Source organism: Grus americana, chromosome 11, assembly GCF_028858705.1.
Source record: "Grus americana isolate bGruAme1 chromosome 11, bGruAme1.mat, whole genome shotgun sequence".
Lineage (NCBI taxonomy): Eukaryota > Metazoa > Chordata > Aves > Gruiformes > Gruidae > Grus > Grus americana.
In genome coordinates, this window is record NC_072862.1 from 13233615 (window position 1) to 13249694 (window position 16080).

Below are 16080 nucleotides of genomic sequence, written 5' to 3' on the forward strand. Positions count from 1 at the left end.
ACGTTGATGTACCATGACTTCTTTGACATGTGGTGCAATGTTTCACATTTTCACCAATGTTTCATGTTTTATTAGAAGCCCAGCTCGATCTGGGTGGGTTAAACCCAGCCTCAGGCGCGCAGTCACTGCAAGACACCACCGGCTGCCATTTGGGAGAGGGGGGAGTGCAGGGAGTTTCTTACCGCAGAGAAAGGCCTAAAACATTCCTCTAGAAAAACAGAAAAGCAGAAAATAAATTTTAAGTGTTTACTTATGTATTTATCTGTCGAAATCTCTTAAACCAACGTTACGATTTCTGGTAGCTAAAACACGCGTTGCTTAACCCACTGCCTCAACACCTCGCTGCGGCCCTTCCCCGGTGCCAGCCCGACATCTCATTAAGATGGCGGCCAGGGGCACGAAGACTACAATTCCCAGCAAACCGCGCGCCACTTCGTTATCTGATTGGTTGCATGGACCCGCGGAGAGCCAATCAGAGGCCCTCCGCCCTCCGTGGAGGGTGTAGTTCACCCCGGCAGCAGTGCATGATGGGAGTTGTAGGCACTTTGCCGCCGCGGCGCCAAGGGCGGCGGTTGCTGGAGGGTGGCCCGGGTGATAGCGCCTGCGCAGTGGCGGCGGCGGCGGCGCCCGGCGAACCCGGCGCGTGGCAGGAAGCGGAAGTGGAAGTGGGCGGCCGGGATCAATCCCTGACGTGTCTCTCCGAGGCAGCTGCCGCCGCTGCTCGCTCTTTGCTCCCGTCCGGCGGCCGCCATGGGCAGTGAGTACCGGGGCTCCTCGGCCGGGCGGCGGCAGGCCGCGGGGCGGGAAGGGAGGGAAATGGGGTCTCCGCGGGGTGCGTGACGGCCGAGGGGCCGCGGCTCGGCCACCGGCTCCCCTTTCGCAGGCACCTTGGGACGGGCCCTCCTCACAGGTGGCGTGGCGGCCCGTTCCCCTTCAGGGCGGCGGGAAGCCTCTCTGAGGGGCCGCCGCTCTGCCCTCGCCCGCCCCGAGGCCGCAGGCGCCCAGTCTGGGCCCACTCCCTCCGTGGACAGCCCTGCACGGGTTTCCCTTCCTCTGGTTTAGAGGCTCCCTCTGGACTTTTTTTTCCCCCCCCCCCCCCCCCCCCCGGTGAAAGATCTATTTCCCGGTTATGGCAGGTCTTCCTAGGGAAGGGAGCTTGCTCTGTGATCCTCGGCGACCGGGCTGCTCCGCCTAGCCGGCACTGTGGAGCCCAGCCATCCCAAGCCGGAGTGTGCCCGGTGTGGTACCCAGGCAGGGAGACACGGGCTGTCAAGTTGGTGACTGGTCATAACGCTTTCAGTGGCGTTGTCAGAGTAAGCTATAAACAGTCCTCTGCAGTCTAGAAGTAATCCGAGTGAATGAAGTCTTCAGAGTCTGCTACCTGAAGGAAGAGCTGCTTGAAAAGCATCTTAGTCAATTGGTATATTATTGCAGATGTAGGAGAGAATCACAATTTGCTTTAAATTTAAAACCATAATCCAGTGTAACTTTTCAGGCAATTAATAATTTGAAATTAATTAAATAATTTGTGTGGACTGGTCTTAAAGCGTTACAAAATTGATACTGAAGTTGTTGCCTTCCACAAAGAAGTGGAAAGCCACCAGTAGTTTCAGTTCTTCTGCATCATTATACGCTTTTTAGTTCAAATCAGTGCAAAATATGCGTGCAGTCTTAGATTTGTCTTCAGAAGTTTAGCATTAACTCTGTTCAAAAAGACATCTCTCTGGTCATAGGAGAACTTGCAACTCTGCAGATACCCTGTTCTTTTGTATGTTTATTCTAAGACCGAGACTTTTCTGATCTAAGGATATGTCCTTTTGACTAGGAGGAGATCGTTGCATGAGACATTCTGTAAAGTAACTTGAATCATTGCTTATGAACAGACTGTAGGAATTCTTACACTGTATGGCCCAGAAATAACCTGCGCTGCATGGCCCCTGACTTAAAACTATCTTGGGTATTGTGTTTCTTCTATATCAGGCTAGGGGAGAAGCTATTATGAAATAAAGCTCAAGGGTATTGAAAAACTCATGCAAAACAATGGCAAGGGTTTTTTTGTGCTGCTAACCTGCTCAGTAAAACAGGAAAACTCTTCGACTTTTTTTATTTCTTCTGTTTCCAGTCCATACTGTACTTATACTGTACTAGCTGAATCTCTGTATATTTAGAACAAGTAAGAATTTAATTTTAAAAAAACCCCATCAACAACAAACCTTTGTCCTTAACGAGGACTTTAAATATATAAAGTACATGTCCAAATTCAATTTTACTTGAGCTTTTCGCAGTGTTCTTTGTATCTATGTATTCACTTTTTCTTTTAACTAATTTCCATACAGTAAAATTTCTTGAAGTAATCAAGCCCTTCTGTGTTATCTTGCCTGAAATCCAAAAGCCAGAACGGAAGGTAAGTTAAGAAAATTTTCTTTGTAGGTTTGTATTTGTGTAATATAAAATGTTTACAGCTTAGTTTGCATTTGTGCGATTTGGGTTTATTTTCCTGTTGGGAGAATGAGAGTTTTAGGCACAATTGGTTTTAGTGGAGTGCTTGTCTACTCAATCCTGTACTGTGGATATGGTAGTACAAGAATATTTTTGCTGGTAAATGCAATTGTGCAGATACGGTTATGCCATAGCAGCGAGTGGTGAGATGTTGAAAGCAGTACATACTGGAGTGTAAACTAGAGTAGTTTAAAATAGCACCTTGAAAGTCTTCGCTTCTTAAGTTCTAATCTAGGATAAGCTTCTCTGTATTATTATTATTATTATTTTTTCTCACCAGAAGCTCTTTCTTATGAACATGTAAGCCTCGTTTCTGTGGAAGCACTAGAATTACCTTCCATTGGCGTAAGCTTGTTTATTTGGATTAAAGTGTCAATAAAGCTTTGTCATTTTCCTTGGCCTTATATAGTATAAAAGGAATGAACAGTGAGTTATTTGCTATAGGATGTCCTGCACTTTGTCCCTTCACAAGAAAATCAAGTGTGCTTTAGTTACTATGAAAGTTTGCCTGATTGACTAGGTCTTGTTATCTTGACAGCTTTATCATCTTTGGTTGTTGGTTTTTTTGTTTTGTGTTTTTCCTTTAGATTCAGTTTAAGGAAAAGGTACTATGGACAGCTATCACACTCTTCATCTTCTTAGTATGCTGCCAGGTATGTTTCTTTCCCTTGTTTTTAAGGAAGGGCTGAAATGTTTAAAGCATGTTATGAAGTCTCTTAATTTAATCTTGTTTTCCTCTGTTGGTTGGAAATGCAGATTCCCTTGTTTGGTATCATGTCATCAGACTCGGCAGATCCTTTCTACTGGATGAGAGTGATTTTGGCATCAAATAGAGGTATGGTCAGTCTTTCAAGAGGGCACTTTTTTTCTAGCTTGAATCAAAATGGTTTTGGCCTTGTTCTTACATCGCGCTCTATTTTAATGAAGATAAAAACTGAAGTAGAGAGGGAAAAGTAATTTTATGATTATGTAAAATCATAAACCAATGTGGCATTGGGAAAGACACAACTTTGTGGACGAAATTGTTGGCTGTGTGCGATCTATTATATGTACAAAAATCAAGGAGCATTTTGAAGGGAAAAGGGTTAGGGAAGAGACAGTTCCTAATTACCTGCATCACTGCTGTTGCCATCTTCTGTATATATTTCAAGCTTTTTGATTTGTGTTTCAAACCATATTATATGTGTGTTGTCGTTTTCTGGGTGACATCTTTGAGCCTGTCTCACAGAAGATTCATGATAGTTTGTATAAATTTCAGTTTCTTGTAGAGGCTTTCTAATGCAAGTATGAATTAAGAATGCTGACAATTTCCTGAATTCACTTTGTCGTTATATATCATTTGGGCTATCTATCAGTTTATATCATAATGGGATGTGCATATATATATGCATGCAACTTGGTGCCCTCCTGAAAAAAGTTTGGGTTTTCCTGTTTAAAATTATGAATAATAAATTGACTGATTGTTGAAGGCAGAAAGCAAATTCCTACCTTGTTTTATGCAGGGTTAATCTGTTCCTGACAGCAAAAGTCTTTTTCAGCAAACATAGTTTTTAAGGTACTGAGGAGTACTGTGTTACTTATCAGACTGACTTTTAACAAGCTTCTGTTATCATTGAAACATTTTACATTTATGGAGATTTTGAATTTTATATCTTCTCCATCATGATGTAAAGGGTGGAAAAAACAAAATTTGAACTTCAAAGGTGCCTGGGTATGGAACATCTCATTATTTCCTTTCATTGTTTTTCCTATGTCTGCAGGTACGTTGATGGAGCTGGGCATTTCGCCTATTGTCACTTCCGGGCTTATCATGCAGCTCTTGGCAGGTGCTAAGATAATTGAAGTTGGTGACACCCCAAAGGACAGAGCTCTTTTCAACGGAGCACAGAAATGTGAGTAACAGCAGATATTAAAGGCTGATGTTTTAGAATATCTAACCTTATCAATAGAAGGTGTAAACTTGCCATGTGATGAATGTTGGAGTCAGATATATGGGTTTCTGTCATGCTGTGTGTTCATGTTATGCTACAGATTTCTGTATTTCATCAGTCTTTTACTGACCGCTCTCTGGCTTGTCAGCTGTTAGGCTTCAGAAAAGTTTGAAAAGGAAAAGTATCTGTGGAATTGCATTGCTGCTGTAACCTTGCCAGATAAACTGAGCAATGTATAGACTGTGGGGACCCAACCTTTGAACTGTGTTGGTCAGTGTTAACCTAAAGAAGTTAATATTAAGATGTTTGTTGTAGTTGTTTTTACCTTGCAATTTCAGGCATGGTTCTTTCTTAGCAATAAGAGATCTCTGTGCTCAGTTGATAAATGACTTGTAGAAAAATAGGAGTATTCTTGTGGTTAGTTGATCCTGGCTGGAGGCCAGGTGCCCACCAAAGCCGCTCTATCACTCCCCTTCCTCAGCTGGACAGGGGGAAAAAAAAAAATAACAAAAGGCTCGTGGGTTGAGATAAGGACAGGGAGAGATTGTACACCAATTACAGTCACGGGCAAAACAGACTATACTTAGTAAAAACTCATCTAATTTATTCCCAAGAAAACAGAGTAGAGCTATGATAAATAAAACCAAATCTTAAAACACCTACCCCCACCCCTCCCTTCTTCCCAGGCTCAGCTTTACTCTTGAATTCTCTACCTCCTCCCCCACAGCAGCACAGAGGGGACAGGGAATGGGGGTTGCAGTCAGTTCATCACACATTGTCTCTGCCGCTCCTTCCCCCTCAGGGGGAGGACTCCTCATACTCTTCCCCTGCTCCAGCGTGGGGTCCCTCCTACAGGAGACAGTCCTCCACCAACTTTACCAACGTTGAGTCCTTCCCACAGGCTTCAGTTCTTCACCAACTGCTCCAGCGTGGGTCCCTTCCATGGGGTGCAGACCTTCAGGAACAGACTGCTCTACTGTGGGTCCCCCCATCTTCTCGCTCCTCTCTCTGGCTACAAAAGCTGCTGTTTGTTTTTGTTGGTTTTTTTTTTTCCTTCTTAAATATGTTACCACAGAGGCGCTACCACTGTCGCTGATTGGCTTGGCCTTGGCCAGCGGCGGATCCATCCTGGAGCTGGCTGGCATTGGCTCTCTTGGACCTAGGGGAAGCTTCTAGCAGCTTCTCACAGAAACCACCCCTGCAGCCCCCGCCCCCAAAACCTTGCCGTGCAAACCCAAAACAATTCTTTAGCTATTTGATGCTGTACCAGTCTACTTATCTGTTTACTGGAAAAAGGAATCCTAAACTGCTAAGGTAATATCTAAAACCCTCAGAGTTTTCAATATCTAAAGCAGTCTTTGGTAACCAAACCCACTTGCTTCTAAGTGTATTTGTTTCTGAAGTATCTGTGTGTATTTGTATTTTCAGTATTAGATTTCAGACAACAGACATAACTTGCCCTTGAATTCAAACATCCTGTGACTTACGTATTCCTTCCCAACTTTCTCTACAAAGAACTGATTTATATTTCTTTAATTGCCCACTGACAAAACTCTAGAACAAATACATACTTTTTTTTTTATTCTACAGTGTTTGGAATGATCATTACCATCGGACAGTCTATTGTCTATGTAATGACTGGAATGTATGGAGACCCATCTGAGATGGGTGCTGGTATCTGCTTGCTTATCACAATTCAGGTAATTTCTAGTTTTCTCTACTTACTCTCCCTCTGAAAGGGTCAAAAAATCAGCCTTAAGGACTGCCTGCCGCACATGCAGAGGAAAAAAAAAAGATCAAAGTGCCTGCTTCCTCATATGTGTGTGTGTGTGTATATATAGTCTTTCCTTTTAATACAACCTGGTTTGGGGTTTGGTTTTTTTAACAAAACTTAAAAAGGACAGCACTAATGCTGTATTTCATTTTTTTCCTGTAGCTTTTTGTTGCTGGATTGATAGTTCTGCTCTTGGATGAGCTCCTACAGAAAGGATATGGTCTCGGTTCTGGCATATCTCTCTTCATTGCTACCAATATCTGTGAGACTATTGTGTGGAAAGCATTCAGCCCCACCACAGTGAACACAGGGCGAGGTAATACGGCACAGTCCATTTTCTTTACAAAAATTGTGTACGAAAAGGCAAAATCTTTTTTTTTCAGTAAGTTAACTTAAATGGCATATGCTGTTACTACCATCTTAGCTGTGTAGTTGCCACGTAGTGAATCTTGTTAATACAGCAAGTGCTCCTATGCAAGGTGCAAGTACAAAGACATTTTTTTTAATTTTGTAATATCTCACAAGATATTTTCTCAACTTGAATTTCTTACAGTGCCTCTCTTAAAACTCAATAATGGTAGATTGCCATTGTACTACAGTTGCTGCCCAACTTACTGAAAAATAGCATCTGTTTCTTTCTGCTCCTTGCATTTCTTACCCTTTGCCCTAAAAAGACCTTATTCTCCAAACCTGACAGGAGGTGATCTTGTTTGGTGCTGTACAGTAGACCATATAAGTGAGGTTTCACATTTGCTGTAGTACAAACAATAACTAGTTTCACCATGAATGATACTAGAAAGCATGTTGCCTCAATTTATTTTTTTTTTTTTTTTTTTGGTGGGGAGGAGGAAAGGGGGAAAGAACTTGGTGAATGTCAGTGTTTCTAGTTATCTCATTTGATTGTTGGGTTATGATCCCAACTACAGGGGGATTTAAAAAAAAAATCTTGGAAATAACATAGCTGATATGAAGGATGACAATAGTAAAAGTCTGAGAGCACGCTCAAGATGCAGAAGACTTGGAGAAATCCCATTCTGAGTCCTGTAGTTCAGAAGTATGCGTAATGGGACAAAGCACTGAGGTTTGGAGATAATCACAGCACACTTAACTTGTTTTTTCTTTTCCTTTCCAAGGAATGGAATTTGAGGGAGCCATCATTGCTCTGTTCCATCTTTTGGCTACTCGTACAGACAAAGTCAGAGCTCTTCGTGAGGCCTTTTACCGTCAGAATCTCCCCAACCTTATGAATCTGATTGCCACCATCTTTGTCTTTGCTATTGTAATATATTTCCAGGTCAGTTGGAATAAAGAGGACTGTAAAATTGTTTGTACAGAAGTAGATCTGTAATCTGCTTCCCCATACAGGAAACTGTATTTTCACTTTCTAGTGCCTTCAGAAGACTTATTTTTGCACCTGCAACATCTGGATGTTCATTTAACACTAGCTTCCCTTCCACGCTTACTGTAGCCCCACAAAAGACTTGAGACCTACTTTGGACTCTGGAAAAAAAAAAAACAAAACAACCAAAACCCAGATGAATGTGTACATTGTAATATTGCCTAACCCAAATGCTATTGCTTTTTGCCAGAAAATAATTTGAAATCTTTAAGCCTCTGTGTCTCTTGCTGTTTGTTGCAGCAAACTGCTAAAGAACACAGAAAGTTTAAATGTTTCTATTACGGGATGCTATGTTCAGTCTTCTTGAAACTTCAGATGTCTTCTGATGTCTTTCATACCTTCTTATATGTGTGTGTTTAGACAACTCAGCAGGGTTCCAGGCCCTTTGCAGAAGTGTTCACATGGGTAGCCCTCTGGGTAGAGTATGTGTACTTGCACAAAATGATTACAAGTTTTTTCTGTTGCTGTCAAGGCCTTGCACTTGCAATTTATGAACTGTGGTGTGGGTTCATCTCCAGATATAATGGAGGACTTTCTTTTGAAAACTTTTCAGGGCTTCAGAGTGGATCTTCCTATCAAATCTGCTCGCTACCGTGGCCAGTACAACACCTACCCTATCAAGCTGTTCTATACTTCCAACATTCCCATTATTCTTCAGTCTGCCCTGGTGTCAAACTTGTATGTCATCTCCCAGATGCTTTCTGCTCGCTTCAGTGGCAACTTACTGGTTAGCCTGCTGGGCACTTGGTCTGTGAGTATTCCTTCTAATCTTGCATACAGCTTTATAAGAGCACCATTAAAATGCATGGTTGAAGATACAGTTTCTAAGTATTAAGGCAGACTTCTACAGGTTATGTACACTGAAACTCCTAAACCAGTAATTTGTTTAAATCAATGGCAGCATACGAGACCTGCTGTGATGAGTGTTAGGTCTCCATTTACGTTTTACCTTGGGCTGTTCTTTGCTGTCCTAGGTATTTTTGTTGTTACTTATTGTATTCCATTTCCACTTTAGAAACTGCTTGTGATAGTAAAGTTGAATCTTTGTGTGCTGCTGTAGTGGTAATGATACACAGTGAGATGAAGGTGATATAAACCCCAAGCTTAGCTTAATGGCTAAGAAATAGTGAGAAAGTTGTGACTGCTTGCTTCCTTCTTCTAGGACACATCATCTGGAGGCCCCGCTCGTGCTTATCCAGTTGGTGGACTTTGTTATTATCTGTCACCACCAGAGTCCTTTTCTTCGGTGTTAGAAGACCCCGTACATGCAGTTGTTTATATTGTATTTATGTTGGGCTCCTGTGCTTTCTTCTCTAAGACATGGATTGAAGTCTCTGGCTCCTCTGCCAAAGATGTAAGTTTAAAATGATAAATTATGTAAGCTTATGTGATGAAAACAGATGGGCTGTTGTAAGAATAAGACTGACTTTTTTCTGAAATAGTTGTTACGCTAGTAATCTTGTTGGTAATGTTTGTCATTTGTATAAACAGTGACTATGTCTTTTTTTGTAAGTGGGGAGGATGAGAGCAGAATGGGGATAACTTTTTTTCTTGTTTTCTTTACTGCTTTTTCAAACCAACAACAAAACTCAAATAATTGCTTTCATTGGTGTTAGGAAACTTTGAACATTGATATGTAACATCTGATCAGTGAGAGGGCAGGCAAGGTAACAGGAAAGGTAAAACTCTTTTAGTGCCAAATGACAGCTGCACCGTGTGCAAGCCAGATGCCACTTAAGAACTTGAAGGTTTAAGCTTCAATACCCATGCCTGGCATAGAGAGTTCTTAACTTCTTTCTGGGGAAGATTAACTAGAAGTTGTTATTTTTAACTTGAGAGTGCTGATAACAGAGAATATAGTGCAGTGCATTAATGTACCTGAGCATAGCTTCTAAAAATTTCCATTTGCTACAGGATATTTGATATTCAGCAACTATATCATTCTGAAATTGGAAATGGAAAACAAGATGGAAAATAGTTGTCATCGTGGTATGTTTGTATTGTGTGGTTTTGGGTAGGAAATGAAGTTTGGCAGCCATATGGAATGGTTTAATCCATTCTTTAACAAATATGTAATAGTTGCACAGTTACTGTAACAGCATGAGCACTCTCTTGTTTTGGACTTGCGTCTAACGGCTTGTTGTCAGGCATGCAGGGAGGCACTCGCAGCCATGTATAGCCAGATTTTTATTTCAGTATCAACCAATGTACAGCTTTTAACACTTTCATATAGTTTCCTGATAACAAATAAAATTATTTTAAGTCCATGTAAACAACGTCAGAAATAAAAAATTATAAATCATTACTTAAATGTTCACTGTAGAGTAGAAAAGTGGTAGTTTAATCATCTGAGTGTGTGTTTTCTCAGTACATTAAATTCCGTGACAAGGACCTTTCGAAATTCCCCTGCTAGAGTTTCAGTTTCCCTCAGTTGTTAGTAAAATGTTTTCAGGGCTCTATTGTGACCCTGTGGAATTGCAGAAATCCAATTTAAGAATAATGTTCCAATAATGTTTCTAAGTCATATAGTTTCTAATATGGCCTCACAAATAAATAGTTAGCTCAACCGAATGTGGGAAACTGAAATGGAGTGGGCACTTCATAGGATGGTTTTGTTAACATCTACTAAACCCTAGCCAGGAGAAGGGTAAGTGGCAAAACAGGAATTGGATTATGTGTATGAGAGCCTACCAATTTCCAGATTTTCCTTTTCTCAATAGGACTAGAATTATCCAAAAAGCTTCGTATAATTGACAGTGTGGAAAAGTGCCTGTGACTGCATTCAATCTGAAGTTAAAATACTGGATACTTTAAACTCACCTGAATATATTAAAAAACCCCAAATGATACCCAAATGATACAAAAAATACCCAAACCCACCACAACTTACTGAAATGTCTTGCTTCTGTTTTCCTGTTGTACTAAGTTCTGTGGTCTTGGCAAATGACTCTAAACTTACTTGCTCTGTTCCTTGATTCCATACAGGTGGCCAAACAATTGAAAGAACAACAAATGGTAATGCGAGGCCACAGAGAAACGTCAATGGTACATGAACTAAACAGGTGAGCTACACATTTCACAAGCTATTTATGCAAAGTGTTATGGAGAAACACATGGCAATTTTTGCTTTGACTTGTATTTTCCAGATCCTAGAACACAGATACTCTTTCAGCTTCAATGTTACGTGCGTGAAATGTAGAACGTTGTCTCATTAATGGAAGACTTGTACAGTACAGCATATTCTTGCCTTACAATTAGAGAATGTGCCTTAAATTCTGGAGCTTGTATTTTCTTGTTATTTTTTTCATTTTTATACTTCTTACAGGCTAGCTAATAATGAGCATTTGAGTGTACTTTACTACTTCAGACTGATGCATAAGTATTTTTTTACTGTATTTTTTGATGTGATATTATGTCTTGAGTACTGTTTTCATGCAGACCTTGCTTCTAAAACAAGTAGCTACTTCAGTCTCCTAGGTGCAGAGGTAGAGGTAGGCAGCAGTTGGTCTCTCTAGGTTTTCTAATTGCAGGGTAGAACCGCGCACCCTTCATGTTTATGTTTATCATAACTTTGGATTTCAGTCATCTGCAAGTGACTTAAAGAGCTAGTAGCCATAAGCTTAATCTTTGTGCTTAATTGCATGGTACACTGTAATACCTTCTCTTCTTAGCTTAGCAATTTTTTTTCCCTCCGGTCAGGTTGAGCTTTTTATTTCCTTACCTTGTATACTGGCAGTACTGCATGTTCCTTATCTTAGATTGTAGACCCGTGAGAGAAGTGAGTGTTCTGCCATTGGCTTTCTTCCATTCATGTAGTTTCCTTGGTTTTTTTAACCATCTGGTTAGATCATCTCTGTAGTGTTCTTTCTGTTCTCAGTGGGATTGGTTTCCCATCTGATCTATGGTACTTTCCATAGATCCCATGTACCACTAACCCTAGTATATTTGTTAATATCCTGAGCAAACTCTAATGGCACCTTTTCTATTCTCATTTTGTGTTTTACAGGTACATCCCTACAGCTGCTGCATTTGGTGGTCTCTGTATTGGTGCACTCTCTGTGTTGGCAGACTTCCTTGGGGCAATTGGGTCTGGAACTGGAATTTTGCTTGCTGTCACTATCATTTATCAGTACTTTGAAATTTTTGTAAAGGAACAGAGTGAAGTTGGCAGTATGGGAGCTCTTCTTTTCTAAACCTAGCTTCTCATGGACCCAGGAAAGAGGGGAGGAACATTCTCAAAATATAGCTGGTCAGGTGAAAAGTAGTAATGTAAACTTGATAATGTCATTCTATAAGAACACATATTTTAATAATGTTTCCAAAGTGCATTCCCTTATGTTCAAACTTTTCTAGCATACTGTTTGCATTTTATAAATTGATGAGGAAAAATGTGCAAAAAATTTTTTTTTAAGAGAATTGTTTTTTAATTATGTGTTAGGAGAATCAGCTTTCTGAATTGGGTTTAGTTCAATGACTCTTGAAATTTTTTTGAGCCCCTTTGAAATTTAGTATACCCAAAGCCTTTATACGTTTTAATAAATGTTTGTTAAATTACTGTTTGGAAGGGATTCTTTTCCATTTAACTTGTTTATGCAGCTCCTTTGAGTAGTGGTGAGAAAAATCTCTCCTTCTAATGCTCAAGTTCCCTAATTATGGTTGTAAGCACAAACAGTGTTGAATATGTTCGGTTTTGTGTTCGGGGTTTTTTTCAGTATGGCAGATTTGGAAGGCAGTTGTTTCTTTTTACTAAATGGTATCTCTAATTCCAAATGTTTTGTCTTGTAATTACTACGCTAGACCTTGTCAGATGTTGAATATTGGCTTGAGACTGTTGTCAAGTTTCTGTCTAAGATAGGAATTTGTTCTTTCCTACCACCTCTCTTCCATAAGCAGAAAACTCAGGTCAATCTAGATTCTGCCAGAGTCTGTGCCTAAGAGTCGCAACTTTGAAACTCGGTCATACTGGCAGCTTTGTAAAACCTTCCAATTAGTTTTCATTGCCATTAGTGGTGGTGCTGCTAGTTCTGATGCTAGCTGAAAGAAATGGATGTTATGGCTGCTTAGATGCAAATCTGCTTGTGCTCTTTGCTGAAGCGAAGTTTCTCTCATTGATAACAAATTCTGGTCTTGTAGCAATCAGGTTGTTATCTGGCTACTCATATCTAGTGAATTTTGAGTCTCATTACCACAAAGGAGTGGGGAAAGAATGTAGTTACTTTTCTGTTCCTGTAGATTTAGATATGAGACCCTTGTCAGATAACTTGTAAGTTTCTTATGTAGAAGGCTTTTCCATCCTATAATCTCATGGACTTGACTGGTGCATAGAAAAGCGTTTTCAGAAGGTATGGGTACTCCTTTTTTTGAAGATCACACTTTCAAATTGAAGTTACTGTAAAAGGCTTTAATGCACCAGAATAATACTTAATTCTCCATTTTAATTTAGATTGCCAGTACTAATCAGGTGCCTAGGACCAAATGCAAATATTTGTGTACAAGTCTTGTAAATACACTTTTCCTCAATCAGTATTGGACAGTGTGGAAACCAGAATGAGGAGCTGTAATATTGGAATGTTTCTCTCTACTGCATCGACATGCCTTCTGTGCATTTTTGCATGTTGGGCTGACAGTATATGAATTACTGTTTCTGCTTGGAGCAATGGGACTCTGTTACGTACCCAAGGAGCGCAGATGACATCCAGAAGCCCTTGTTAATGCACCAAGCTCAAATACCAAATGCGTCAGAAATCTGCAAACCTGGAGTGAGATGCACCTATCAATAAACGTGAAGCTCCTGGGGTTAGGATCACAATTGGAAAAGGAACAAAAGTGTTGGCATAAAGTATCTGTGAAATGCTATCTACCAACCATTCGCTATTACTTCACACTACGTTCGGTAATTTTTCTGTCTCTCATAAAGTACTAGTGTGCCACAGCACAATTCTGATGTGAAAGATGGGACAGTTAAAAAGTGAGAGGGAAGGAGCATGGTGCGGTGGTTCTGCTTTGGGGATTGTTTTGTTGTTTTTCCAGGAAGCCCAATACAAATTTTCTTTTGAAATAAGAAGGACTCCACTTTGGGCACACAGCTCTGGCTGGGCTGGAGCTGTACTCGTATTTTTGGTCATATCATCTGTTTGAAACGGTTGCAGTTTAGACCATTAGCTCTTCAGTGTCTAAGCAGCACTTGTTCTATGCATCTGTATTTTTGTCATCTAGTGTGAAATCTTTGTCAATTATCAAGCAGCTATGTCCTCGAGGCAGGACCTGCTGATCATACAGTGGATGTTCACGAAAAAGAAATAATGCCTAAACAATCTGCTTTATAATGAAATAAAGTACATCTTTGGAGCTAATGCTTGGCTTTCAGTGCTTTCAATACTATCCCAGTTCTAACACTTGTAGAACAACGTTACCTGCCTACGAGACTGAAAATGATCCCTCTCAAAACAGCTGTTTAGAGTGTTGGCGTGAAATAAAGATAAATTGTATTTGCTCAACAATAGGTTGCCAAAAGAACAGAACCTTAACCATTCCTCTGGGCTTTCCTGTTCCAGAAGAGTTGCAGTTCAAAAGGTGCTGCACAAGTAAATAGCAGGAGAGTGAGGTAATGATGCATCAGTTTAACAAACCCTGTATTTCCATGTGAAGTACAGTGCTGACTTTTTTGTAGCATTATGGTAGTAACAGGATATTAATTGCAACAACAAAACTCAAAGCTGATGATATTCCCAATATTGTTTGGCCCTCTTAAGTTTTTAAACTTAACTTGGAGTAAGGAAAAACTTTATCTTCCTCCTGAATAGCAGCGTACTTAACAGCAAATTTATTTAAAAAGCCGGTACCAGGTACAAGAAGTTCAGCCAAGATTTTGGTCGTGTATGAAGTTGTTTTAAACAACGGCTTGATTTTCGCCCTTGCTGGTTTATTTCTCCCCAGGAAACTTGCATTAATAACTGTGGGTGCTGTGGGAATGTGTTATGTCATTACACATATGATCGCAGAAGTAATTGAAGTCACTGTAGATGTGTTATCAGCAAGACAGCTAGGTGAAATACCAACACCAAGGCAAAGTCTGAGATCCTCTTTCTGCTGGTAGTATATTAAGTGCAAAACTCTTCGCATAGCCTTTTCTTGTGCACCATAGATGTCATGTGAAGGCTTGTGCCATAGCATTTAAGTGCTGGGAGTTTGATTTTGTCCCCATCGCCATTATTCAAGAAGCCTTAAAAATCATTTGGTTTATTCTAGTTTGCTTATTCCTGGGGCCTATCTCCATGTAACTTTGAGATGGCAAACAAAGGGACTTTATTTTTCTAAATTTCTGGAATATTTTGTTAGTTGTTAGGATTTGTTTTTTGTTTTTTTTAAAAATCCTTTTGGCTGCAACTATAAAGGTTGTTGTTTTACTCTGAAATGTTTTATGGCTGTGCTCCCTTGATTTCTTCTGGGGATAACCCTGTCCCTGTACCATAAACAGACTGTGATTTGTAAAATAGATCTCTCAGCCAGCTTTTGGTAAAGGAGGAAGCGGAGTGGCCTAGTAACTGCTTTTCATAATTGTTCTCTCTTGCAGCGAGGAATAATAAGCTTTAGGTGGCCTTCAATTTTATCTCGGCTTTGGGGAGTTTCATGCAGGTTTTTGTAAGCTGCTGTTTGCTTACCGACGTAGTGTGACACAACTGACAGCTCCTCCATCAGCCCTCTGCCTGGAATACTAAAACCGCTTCCCGATGTACCGCTCTGTGCTGAATGAGCGTTCGAGTCCTTCCCACAGCGAGCGCGCGTCTTTCCAAGTACGTGATGGCTGCAGGGTGTTATCACCAGCAAAGAGCGCTTTCAGAAAAAGCGTGCAGGGGAGGGAGACCAATGACATTTCTGAAACTCTGTTTTACTTGGTATGCGGCTTGGCCGGCCTGCCGTCTCCCTTTCTCTTGCTGCTCCCTCTGCCAGCTTTCTGACATGAAACCCCAGCCTTTGCCGGCTTCCTGCCTAAAAAGGTCACGGTTTGAACTGCGGCCAGCGGTGAGCGGCACTGCTGGCACCCTCCCAGCTGTACAGGGAGATGTGCAGGTGTTCAAACAATGCCTGCTTGTTTAGGGGGGTCTGGGTCTGCGAAACACGGGCCCCTCCAGCCTCGCCAAACGTCCCCGAAGGACGGGCGCTGGCACGCCAAAGGGGAGCGTTCGCCCGCCTGGTGGCAATGTTACACTGCGATTCAAGGCAATTTGGATCAGTGAAATGCGTATTAAATCTGTTCCAAATGTGTGTTCTTTCTTTTCTTTGCTGCTACGCTGATGGGTGTCGTACAACCTAAAAAGTTGGAAACAGAGTTCACCACTATTTATTTGTATTTCCTGGAATCAGGGCCAGGGTTGAGGCTGTTTTAAACTGAAATGCTGAAAATTACCGTCTTCTCCTTTTAGGGAGTTTATAATATTTTCTAATATTTTTCAAACGCACTAGGTGTCAAGTTGCTG

General features: G+C 40.9%; 1 protein-coding gene across 1 annotated transcript; it reads left to right on the top strand.

The window, feature by feature from the left end:
- The first annotated feature begins 622 nt into the window (after positions 1 to 622).
- SEC61A1 (SEC61 translocon subunit alpha 1) lies at positions 623 to 13956 on the top strand. Its single transcript, XM_054838220.1, has 12 exons — positions 623 to 757; positions 2337 to 2404; positions 3087 to 3152; positions 3256 to 3334; positions 4260 to 4391; positions 6021 to 6130; positions 6367 to 6520; positions 7338 to 7498; positions 8157 to 8354; positions 8766 to 8957; positions 10589 to 10665; positions 11610 to 13956. Exons 1-12 carry the CDS (start codon positions 751 to 753, stop codon positions 11794 to 11796), a joined length of 1431 nt encoding a protein of 476 aa, XP_054694195.1. The 5' UTR covers positions 623 to 750; the 3' UTR covers positions 11797 to 13956.
- Positions 13957 to 16080: the final 2124 nt, after the last annotated feature.